Here is a 12,328-nt window from a genome sequence, read left to right on the forward strand (position 1 = left end):
TCTAATTTGAGAAAGGTGTTGGGACAAACAAAACATTGATCTGTTCATAAGTCTCTAGTTACTTACAACACCCACCGACACCTTTGGACATACCAGCTGATCATTGTGGAGTTCAGCTGCAAGACCTGTGATGGTCAGCTGATTACTAGCCATTCCTCATTTACGAAAGGTGTTGGGACGAACAAAATTTTGGAAATCTGTCCATACATTTGTAGTTACCTAAAAAAGTCATGTCTCAAGGCTCCTTCTTAATACTTTGACTTTCTGGGTTAACAATGTGAATGTAAAAAATTCTATATAAACTGGGTATCGCAGTAATCATGCTGATCCATATAAGAAAGTTATCATGTTATTTTTACCAAATGGTGAACGCTGTAACAAAAAAACCAAAACAATAGCCGAATTTCTGGACAAAAGAGAAAAGTTGTCAATTTTTGCTTGTGAGGTCAGGGGCCACTACTGTCATAATGAACAAATCGCTGAGCTATTTGATCACTAATAAGCTAGTTTAGTAGGATGACACAATACTAATGCTGTGGAGAAGACCTTACACATAGATTCTGTTATTCTCAGTATAATTTTCTTTAGAATATCTAACTTATTACTATTGTTTTGTAAATGTTTGCAGCTCCTTCAAGTCCTTCATCAACCTCCACAACTACAATGTCCACCACACCTTGTCTATGTACCTGCCTTGGTCAGGCTGTGGGTTATTGTATTCGGTCGTCCAGCTGCTCTCCATGTCCATGTGAGAAGCCTTCTACTTCTTATATTCCATTTAACTTGTTTGTCTCATCATTATAATCGATGACCCCCTTATGGATCCGATATAAAACTAAAATGTGGTACAAGGGATGAACCTTCCATGATACAATAACTTATCCATAGCTTAATATGTTATTTTTGTAGCCACAACGACATCAACGACCAGTGTGACTTCCTCAACCAGCCCCCCGATGACCAGCTCTCCGACTATGACAATTGAAAGTACTTCATCTTCCTGTAAGTAGAACACCATTGAAAGCTGTGATTACAGAGTAGCACTAACTCTCTAAATAAGTGTAAGTAGGAAGACTTCATGCAGAGCTCCATTGGATAATAAGCCCTTTATGAGAATGAAGACTGTCTTTACGTTACTCTTCACATGGCTACCCTCTGGTTAATGTCTCCTTCCAGAGGGAGTGATATGTCTGATATCTTGTTTCTTTAGCAGCAACAACATCATCGACCAGTGCGACTTCCTCAACAACCCCCCCGATGACCAGCTCTTCGACCATGAGCACTGCGAGTACTTCCCCCTCCTGTAAGTAGAACACCATTGAAAGCTGTGATTACAGAGTAGCGCTAACTCTCTGAAAGCTTCTATCCTTTACTACTGAACAAATACAGGTAGGAAGACTTCATGCAGAGCTGCATTGGAAAATTAGTGTTTAACCTTTTATGAGGATGAAGACTGTCTTTACACTGCTTTTCATATGGCTACCCTCTGGTTAATGTCTCCTTCCAGAGGGAGCAATATAACATGACTCTGTTAGTAACTAAACTAAGATAGTCATTAGGATACATGAACATCACTGAGAGAGGTCTTCTATGAGAAAATTTCCTTCTATCAGCAAATAGAGTCAGCATTACAATAAGACACTCCTGCTCTGGGAGACTCTGCTCTACCGTGTGTTACCATTAAGGATGAGCGAGTATACTCGCTAAGGCACTACTCGTCCGAGTAATGTGCCTTAGACGAGTATCTCCCTGCTCGTCCTTAAAGATTCGGGGGCCGCCGCAGAGCGGGGAGCAGCGGGGGAGAGCGGGGAGGAACGGAGGGGAGATCTCTCTCTCCTTCTCTCCCGCCCACTCTCCCCTGCTCCCCGCCGCAACTCACCTGTCAGCCGCAGCGGTCCCCGAATCTTTAAGGACGAGCAGGGAGATACTCGGCTAAGGCACATTACTCGGACGAGTAGTGCCTTAGCGAGTATACTCGCTCATCCTTAATTATCATTATTCACTCATTGTAATGGGTGCCATGTAATACCACATTTCTCCTGCAGTGGCCACTACATTACAAGCGACCAGCCAACCACGGCTTTCTCTGGCAATATCAGCTGATCATCATGGAGTTAAGCTATGAGATTTGTGTCAGTCAGCTGATTACTAGCCATGTCTAATTTGAGAAAGGTGTTGGGACAAACAAAACATTGATCTGTTCATAAGTCTCTAGTTACTTACAGCACCCACTGACACTTTTGGACATACCAGCTGATCATTGTGGAGTTCAGCTGCAAGACCTGTGATGGTCAGCTGATTACTAGCCATTCCTCATTTACGAAAGGTGTTGGGACAAAGAAAATCTTGGAAATCTGTCCATACATTTGTAGTTACCTAAAAAAGCCATGTCTCAAGGCTCCTTCTTAATACTTTGACTTTCTGGGTTAACAATGTGAATGTAAAAAATTCTATATAAACTGGGTATCGCAGTAATCATGCTGATCCATATAAGAAAGTTATCATGTTATTTTTACCAAATGGTGAACGCTGTAACAAAAAAACCCAAAACAATAGCCGAATTTCTGGACAAAAGAGAAAAGTTGTCAATTTTTGCTTGTGAGGTCAGGGGCCACTACTGTCATAATGAACAAATCACTGAGCTATTTGATCACTAATAAGCTAGTTTAGTAGGATAACACAATACTGATGCTGTGGAGAAGACCTTACACATAGATTCTGTTCTTAGTTATTCTCAGTGTAATTTTCCTCAGTTTTCCTCAGGAAAATAAGCCCTTTATAATATAAAATAATTAAAAATAACTTATTACTATTGTTTTGTAAATGTTGCAGCTCCTTCAAGTCCTTTAACAACCTCCACAACTACAATGTCCACAACCATCAGTTCCACCACACCTTGTCTATGTACCTGCCTTGGTCAGGCTATGGGTTATTGTATCCGGTCGTCCAGCTGCTCTCCATGTCCATGTGAGAAGCCTTCTACTTCTTATATCCCGTTTATCTTGTTTGTCTCATCATTATAATCGATGACCCCTTATGGATCCGATATAAAACTAAAATGTGGTACAAGGGATGAACCTTCCATGATACAATCACTCATTCATAGCCTAATATGTTATTTTTGTAGCCACAACAACATCAACGACCAGTGCGACTTCCTCTACAACCCCCCCGATGACCAGCTCTACAACTATGAGCACTGAAAGTACTTCACTTTCCTGTAAGTAGAACAACATTGGAAGCTGTGATTACAGAGTAGCACTAACTCTCCTAATAGATGCAAGTAGGAAGACTTCATGCAGAGCTCCATTGGAAAATAAGCCCTTTATGGGGATGAAGACTGTCTTTACAGTGCTCTTCACATGGCTACCCTCTGGTTAATGTCTCCTTCCAGATGGAGCGATATAACTGTCTGATATCTTGTTTCTTTAGCAACAACATCATCGACCAGTGCGGCTTCCTCAACAACCCCCCCGATGACCAGCTCTTCGACCATGAGAACTGAAAGTACTTCACCTTCCTGTAAGTAGAACACCATTGAAAGCTGTGATTACAGAGTAGCGCTAACTCTCTGAAAGCTTCTATCCTTTACTACTGAACAAATACAGGTAGGAAGACTTCATGCAGAGCTGCATTGGAAAATAAGTGTTTAACCCTTTATGAGGATGAAGAATGTCTTTATACTGCTCTTCATATGGCTACCCTCTGATTAATGTCTCCTTCCAGAGGGAGCAATATAACATGACTCTGTTAGTAACTAAACTGAGATAGTCATTAGGATACATGAACATCACTGAGAGAGGTTTTCTATGAGAAAATTTCCTTCTATCAGCAAATAGAGTCAGTATTACAATAAGTCACTCCTGCTCTGGGAGACTCTGCTCTACCGTGTATTACCATTATTCACTCATTGTAATGGGTGCCATGTAATACCACATTTCTCCTGCAGTGGCCACGACATTACAAGCGACCAGCCAACCACAGCTTTCTCTGACACTATCGGCTGATCATCGTGGAGTTAAGCTATGAGATTTGTGTCAGTCAGCTGATTACTAGCCATGCCTAATTTGAGAAATGTGTTGGAACAAACAAAGCATTGGAAATCTGTTTATAAGTCTCTAGTTACTTACAACACCCACCGACACCTTTGGACATACCAGCTGATCATCGTGGAGTTCAGCTACAAGACCTGTGATGGTCAGCTGATTACTAGCCATTCCTCATTTACGAAAGGTGTTGGGACGAACAAAATTTTGGAAATCTGTTCACAAGTTTCTAGTTATCTAAAAAAGTCATGTCCTAAGGTACCTTATTAATTCTTTGACTTTCTGGGTTAACAATGTGAAAGTAAAAAATTCTATATAAACTGGGTATCGCAGTAATCATGCTGATCCATATAAGAAAGTTATCATGTTATTTTTACCAAATTGCGAATGCTGTAACAAAAAAACCCAAAACAATAGCCGAATTTCTGGACAAAAGAGAAAAGTTGTCAATTTTTGCTTGTGAGGTCAGTGGCCACTACTGTCATAATGAACAAATCGCTGAGCTATTTGATCACTATTAAGCTAGTTCAGTAGGATGACACAATACTGATGCTGTGGAGAAGACCTTACACATAGATTCTGTTCTTAGTTATTCTCAGTATAATTTTCCTCAGAAAATATAACTTATTACTATTGTTTTGTGAATGTTTGCAGCTCCTTCAAATCCTACCACAACCTCCACAACTACAATGTCCACAACCATCAGTTCCACCACACCTTGTCTATGTACCTGCCTTGGTCAGGCTATGGGTTATTGTATCCGGTCGTCCAGCTGCTCTCCATGTCCATGTGAGAAGCCTTCTACTTCTTATATCCCGTTTAACTTGTTTGTCTCATCATTATAATCGATGACCCCTTATGGATCCAATATAAAACTAAAATGTGGTACAAGGGATGAACCTTCCATGACAGAATCACTCATTCATAGCCTAATATGTTATTTTTGTAGCCACAACGACATCAACGACCAGTGCGACTTCCTCAACAACCCCCCCGATGACCAGCTCTACAACTATGAGCACTGAAAGTACTTCACCTTCCTGTAAGTAGAACACCATTGAAAGATGTGATTACAGAGTAGCACTAACTCTCCTAATAGATGCAAGTAGGAAGACTTCATGCAGAGCTCCATTGGAAAATAAGCCCTTTTTGAGGATGAAGACTGTCTTTACAATGCTCTTCACATGGCTACCCTCTGGTTAATGTCTCCTTCCAGATGGAGCGATATAACTGTCTGATATCTTGTTTCTTTAGCAACAACATCATCGACCAGTGCGACTTCCTCAACAACCCCCCCGATGACCAGCTCTTCGACCATGAGAACTGAGAGTACTTCACCTTCCTGTAAGTAGAACACCATTGAAAGCTGTGATTACAGAGTAGCGCTAACTCTCTGAAAGCTTCTATCCTTTACTACTGAACAAATACAGGTAGGAAGACTTCATGCAGAGCTGCATTGGAAAATAAGTGTTTAACCCTTCATGAGGATGAAGACTGTCTTTACAGTGCTCTTCATATGGCTACTCTCTGGTTAATGTCTCTTTCCAGAGGGAGCAATATAACATGACTCTGTTAGTAACTAAACTAAGATAGTCATTAGGATACATGAACATCACTGAGAGAGGTCTTCTATGAGAAAATTTCCTTCTATCAGCAAATAGAGTCAGTATTACAATAAGTCACTCCTGCTCTGGGAGACTCTGCTCTACCGTGTATTACCATTATTCACTCATTGTAATGGGTGCCATGTAATACCACATTTCTCCTGCAGTGGCCACTACATTACAAGCGACCAGCCAACCACGGCTTTCTCTGGCACTATCGGCTGATCATCGTGGAGTTAAGCTATGAGATTTGTGTCAGTCAGCTGATTACTAGCCATGCCTAATTTGAGAAAGGTGTTGGAACAAACAAAGCATTGGAAATCTGTTTATAAGTCTCTAGTTACTTACAACACCCACCGACACCTTTGGACATACTAGCTGATCATCGTGGAGTTCAGCTACAAGACCAGCGATGGTCAGCTGATTACTAGCCATTCCTCATTTACGAAAGGTGTTGGGACGAACAAAATTTTGGAAATCTGTTCTCAAGTTTCTAGTTATCTAAAAAAGTCATGTCTCAAGGCTCCTTAATAATACTTTGACTTTCTGGGTTAACAATGTGAAAGGAAAAAATTCTATATAAACTGGGTATCGCAGTAATCATGCTGATCCATATAAGAAAGTTATCATGTTATTTTTACCAAATGGCGAACGCTGTAACAAAAAAACCCAAAACAATAGCCGAATTTCTGGACAAAAGAGAAAAGTTGTCAATTTTTGCTTGTGAGGTCAGGGGCCACTACTGTCATAATGAACAAATCACTGAGCTATTTGATCACTATTAAGCTAGTTTAGTAGGATGACACAATACTAATGCTGTGGGGAAGACCTTACACATAGATTCTGTTCTTAGTTATTCTCAGTATAATTTTCCTCAGAATATATAACTTATTACTATTGTTTTGTAAATGTTTGCAGCTCCTTCAAGTCCTTCAACAACCTCCACAACTACAATGTCCACAACCATCAGCTCCACCACACCTTGTCTATGTACCTGCCTTGGTCAGGCTATGGGTTATTGTATCCGGTCGTCCAGCTGCTCTCCATGTCCATGTAAGAAGCCTTCTACTTCTTATATTCCATTTAACTTGTTTGTCCCATCATTATAATCAAACATTGGAAAATAAGTGTTTAACCTTTTATGAGGATGAAGAATGTCTTTACACTGCTCTTCATATGGCTACCCTCTGGTTAATGTCTACTTCCAGAGGGAGCAATATAACATGACTGTGTTAGTAACTAAACTAAGATAGTCATTAGGATACATGAACATCACTGAGAGAGGTCTTCTATGAGAAAATTTCCTTCTATCAGCAAATAGAGTCTGTATTACAATAAGTCACTCCTGCTCCGGGAGACTCTGCTCTACCATGTATTACCATTATTCACTCATTGTAATGGGTGCCATGTAATACCACATTTCTCCTGCAGTGGCCACCACAATACAATCGACCAGCCAACCACGGCTTTCTCTGGCAATATCGGCTGGTCATCGTGGAGTAAAGCTATGAGACCTGTGTCGGTCAGCTGCATACTAGCCATTTCTAATTTGAGGAAGGTGTTGGGACAAACAAAACATTGGAAATCTGTTCATAAGTCTCTAGTTACTTACAAAAGGCATGTCCTAAGACTCCTACTCAATAATTTGACTTTCTGGCTTAACAATGCAAATGCTTAAAATTCTATATAACCTTGGTATCGCAGTAATAATGCTGATCCAGGTAAGAAAGTTATCGTTATTTCTACCAAGTGGTGAACGCTGTAAAAAACAAATCCCAAAACAATGGCAGAATTTCTGGATAATATAAAAATATTGTCCATTTTTGCTTGTGAGGTCAGTGGCCACTACTGTCATAATGGTAAAATACCTGAGCTATTCGGTCACCATTGAAGCTAGACTGGTAGGATGACACAATGCCAATGCTGTGGAGAAGACCTTACATACAGATTTTGTTCTTAGTTATTCTCAGTATAATTTTCCTCAGAATATATAACTTATGACTATTGTTTTGTAAATGTTTGCAGCTCCTTCAAGTCCTTCAACAACCTCCACAACTACAATGATCACAACCATCAGCTCCACCACACCTTGTCTATGTACCTGCCTTGGTCAGGCTATGGGTTATTGTATCCGGTCGTCCAGCTGCTCTCCATGTCCATGTGAGAAGCCTTTTATTTCTTCTATCCCGTTGATCGTGTTTGTCCCATCATTATAATCGATGACCTTGTTGTGCTTCAAATATTAAACTGAAATGTGGTACAACGGATGAGCCTTCCATGATGCAATCACTCATCCATCATCTAATTTCTTATCTTTTTAGCCACAACGACATCATTGACCAGTGCGACTTCCTCAAAACCCCCCCCGATGACCAGCTCTTCGACTATGAGCACTGAGAGTACTTCACTCTCCTGTAAGTAGAACACCATTGAAAGCTGTGATTACAGAGGGATTAACTAGTTATTGCGCATTTTACTAAAGGTGTTGGGACAAACAAAGCATTGGAAAGCTTTGCATAAGCTTTGAGTTACCTACAAAAGTCATGTCCTAAGACTCCTTTTCAATACTTTGACTTTCTGAGTTAACAATGTAAATGTAAAAAACTCTATATAAACTCGGTATCGCAGTAATCATGCTAATCCAGATAATATCATCTTATTTTTACTAAATAGTAAACGCTTAAAAAAAAAAAAAAAACAATGGAGGAACTTTCCAACCAAATTTTTGTTTACTTCATAGATTGTTGATGTTTCTGCCACCTATTTTTACCCAGATTTCCAATTTGCCTAGGTCCATTTTCTGCATGATCACTTCCACATATTGGTTAAACAAGAAGGATGAGAGGATGCAGCCATGTCGGACACCATTGCCGATCCCAAACCAATCTGTGTCCCCATACTGTGTTCTCACAGTGGCTTCTTGATTCGTATAAAGTGATTTTATTAGCTTGACTAGATGTGCCGATACGCTCAGCTCTTCTAGGGCCTGCTATAGCTTGTCATGGTCAATGCAATCAAAGGCCTTGATGTAGTCGACGAAGCACATGTAGATATTCTTTTAGTATTCTCAAGCTTTTTCCATGGTCCATCGCAGGTTTGCAATATTGTCGTCGGTGCCGCGTCCTTCGACTACTGACCTCAATTTTTTTCTGTATAATTTTGAGAAGGATCTTGCTTGCATGTGGAATGAGGGCTATTGTTCGGCAATTGGAGCAATTCTGGGAGTTGCCTTTCTTTGGTAGAGGGAGGAAGACTGATCTTTTCCAGTCCTGTGGTCATTGTATGGATGCCCACACTGCCTGGCACAGCGCTGTGATGGTCTTCTCTGGTACTGGCAGCAATAGCTCTGCCAGTGTGTTATTTGTGTCTGGAGCTTTATTTTTGGCTACTTGTTTCATTGCCATAACCACTTCTGACTCCATAATGGAGGCTCCAAGTCTGCAGGCTCCACATCAATAGTCCAGGTATGTGGTTGCAGGCATATAGTTCCTCTGAGTATTCCCTCCACCTATCCTTGATACTCTGTTGGTCATTCAGTTCCTTCCCATTTTTGCTTTTGATTGTGCCATTGAGTGACAAGAAAGGTTTTCGGGCCATCTTGATCTGTGAGAATAGGCCTCGCATATGGCCTTTCATGGCTTCTGCTTTGAGTTGTTTGCATTGCTTATTCCAGTCCATTTCCTTACCTTTCCGCTCACTGAAAATCAGCATTTAGTTGCCGAACTTTGTTTTTGTTGCCGGCCGTCTTTGGTGCTCTTCTTTTATCGGCTGTTCTGAGGGTTTGCCCGGACAACCAATAGCGTTGTTTTTCCTGCTTCTTATAAGTTAGATGCTTACTGGCTGTTTCCATAACTGTGGACTGTATATCGTGCCATAGGTCCTCTGGGTGCGTTTCTGATGTGTCAAGTAGTTCAAATCTGTTTGCTACCTCAATAGTGTATGATTGGGGGATTTTAGGGGTGTAGAATTTTCTCAGTGGAGCGCCTTTCTTAATGCTATGGAATTTGATCTTAGCTGCAAGGCGTTCATGATCAGTGCCGCAGTCGGCATGTCTTTAGGGGCAGCCATCTTTCCTGAAGTGCATTTAATAGCATTAAGAGCATCTAGAAGATATGCTTTACGGCTGACTCATGGGCCATTCACACAGTAGACAGGAGGTGACCCATTGACTTGTATGGGAAACTCTTCTAGACATGCTCAGCAGGGAGGTCAGTAGATAATCACACTTTATACCTCTTTGAAATGGTGGCTCCTGTATTATCTACATAGATGTGTCATCTTTCAGGGTAATCCTTACTACCTGTGAGTGAGATAACTGCTGCCATGCTTTCTCTACTGATCTGGAAGAGTCAGACTGTTATTAGGCTCGGTGGTCAATGTGAAAATGCAGGATTCTGGGCTTTTTTTTAAGACACAAATTGCGACCGAAAATGTAAAAGCAGATCATTAAAAGTTCTTTAAAAATATGTTTAACACAAAAATGTAGTTTGTATAATAGGACATTTTCCTAAGGGTCATTACCCTAAGGCACAAAATAGGCTTGTCACTAAAGAGTTAAGATTGGGCAATTTCCATCCACATTGTTGGGGGTTTTACCTTTCTCTGGATCAATATGGTAGGATTAGGTGGGACTTGATGAACCTGGGTTTTTTAAGTCTTATCATCTGTATAACCAGGTGTCAGCTACAGAAGGAATCTTCTGAGAAAGTTCTTAGTACACAAGTCTAGGAAGAACTGAAACAATTATGAAAATCTAGTTGCACACTAGTCATGTGTTCGCGTTGTGCCCGAGGGCTTAAGAGCAACTTACATTGGATAATACTATGACACAAGTCTGCATGCTGTCCATACATTGACTTGTCCTATTTATCACCCATGGACTGGAATAGGACATGCCATGAGATTTATCACACAGACCATTGGTCCATGTGAAAAAATGTCAGCATGCATGTCTGCATAGGCATATAATCTTCTGATGACGTCATAGTTTCTACCACCCATTTTCTAGAACTGTTAAATATGATCAAGTGTTACCTTCACGATCACTACTGTCATTAAACTCTTCTACAACTTTACTATTTTCAGCCACGACACCGGTAACCAATACTCTGACCATGACGTCAACCACGTCCACATCTGGTGAGTACAGCGAGTCCATGTTCTCAAGAAGCTTTGATGTGATTGTATAAGATCTTCAAGGTAAATATCGTCTAGATATGTAAACTGGGATGTGAAGGAAGTCTAGACTGATAACCAAGATGACGTGAGGCCTTTGTGATGTCCGTGGCTGATGTATAAACAAGATGTATTTGTAGAGTTATTAACAGAGCACAAGAGACTGTAGGATGTCCTATCGGGCCTCGGGACAGGAGTGCCGTCCCTCTGTGCTGATATTAGATTTGGCTAGGGCTAAACCAGGGGGGGAGTGTGAGGGATGCAATGTTCACCTTTAAGGGAGTCTATCATGAAAATGACGTCCTCCAAACCGCAAAGGTCTGTAGAGCACTGATGCTATTCATAAACCCTTCATTGCCAAAAAAATAAACTTTATTCGTATATATAAATGTTATGCATGTACAATACATTCGAAGCCCAGCACATGCGTAGTACACCCATGACCAAGCAGTCTGCAGCAGGGAACATACTGCACATGCACCAGGCTGTGAATGAGAAGCGCTCGTCCAAGAGTTCTGTGAGCAGTTAGATGACGTCATGAAGGTCTTCTGACTACGGGGCTGTCAGAGGAAAGGGGGTGGTGAGGGACGAGGATCAAAGCACTTGGAGCTATTGAGAAGGCCTCAAAAAACTTTGTTTTCTCAACAATGAAGAGTTTCTGATTAGGATGAAATGAATGTCTTTTGTAAGTGCAAAATCTTTGGGGATGGCTTGGGGGGCATCTTTTTAGTGACAGCATTCATTTGAGATGCTCCTCACGGGGGTTGGACTACATTTAGGGAATCCTCAGGTTGCATTTTAGGAGTAGTCTCTAATACCACTGGCGGCTTTCAGATGGCATTTTTGAACAGAGATTTATGCAACTAAGACTAATACAGATCAAGGCAGACAGCTGGCCTAAGGCAAGAAACGGGCAATGTCAAATTCATAAAAGTTGAAGCCACCCAATTATCAGAGCTCATCAGTGACAAGCTAAGCACTAACCCACTAACATAGGCCTGTCCCTTTAGGATTAAGTTAAGCCTGCATGGTGATGCCAGTGGTGACAGTGGGGACACAAGACATTATATATATATATATATATATATATATATATATATGTATATATATATATATATATATATATATATATATATCTATATATATAACATGAGATACTTCATAATCCAAAAAGGTGGTTTCCCACTTGAACTAGTACGAAATACATAGGATTTTAATTAATTAGCACAGAGCTGCTCTTTTGACCCCTGCATGGCTGAGAGCTTCCCAACCATATTTGTGTTTACTTCACCTCTTGCTCTGCTCTGGGTAGTTTTTGGAGCCAGCTAGTAGCAGCAGCTAAGTGGCTCAAACCCATGGCCAATGCACTCCTGTTGCTTAGGAAGATGTTCATTATTGTCCGGTAGCATCTGTGTCATTTTACCTCCACTTAAAATAGTTCTATACATGTCGTCTTAAAGTATGATTAATAATTCCATGTAACCAAAAGCATGCATTCCGTAC

General features: G+C 40.8%; 1 protein-coding gene across 1 annotated transcript in view; it reads left to right on the plus strand.

Moving 5' to 3' along the window:
* LOC136580752 (uncharacterized) overlaps positions 1-12,328 on the plus strand; it is a 116,272-nt gene that overhangs the window by 69,507 nt on the left and 34,437 nt on the right. Inside the window, exons 38-50 of the mRNA XM_066581579.1 lie at positions 629-748; positions 910-1,002; positions 1,211-1,303; positions 2,833-2,967; positions 3,128-3,220; positions 3,433-3,522; positions 4,701-4,835; positions 4,996-5,088; positions 5,301-5,390; positions 6,569-6,703; positions 7,676-7,810; positions 7,972-8,064; positions 10,736-10,789. Of these exons, the coding sequence (XP_066437676.1) occupies positions 629-748; positions 910-1,002; positions 1,211-1,303; positions 2,833-2,967; positions 3,128-3,220; positions 3,433-3,522; positions 4,701-4,835; positions 4,996-5,088; positions 5,301-5,390; positions 6,569-6,703; positions 7,676-7,810; positions 7,972-8,064; positions 10,736-10,789 (1,359 nt within the window). The remainder of the gene's footprint in view (positions 1-628; positions 749-909; positions 1,003-1,210; positions 1,304-2,832; positions 2,968-3,127; positions 3,221-3,432; positions 3,523-4,700; positions 4,836-4,995; positions 5,089-5,300; positions 5,391-6,568; positions 6,704-7,675; positions 7,811-7,971; positions 8,065-10,735; positions 10,790-12,328) is intronic.

Source organism: Eleutherodactylus coqui, chromosome 10 (genome assembly GCF_035609145.1).
Source record: "Eleutherodactylus coqui strain aEleCoq1 chromosome 10, aEleCoq1.hap1, whole genome shotgun sequence".
Lineage (NCBI taxonomy): Eukaryota > Metazoa > Chordata > Amphibia > Anura > Eleutherodactylidae > Eleutherodactylus > Eleutherodactylus coqui.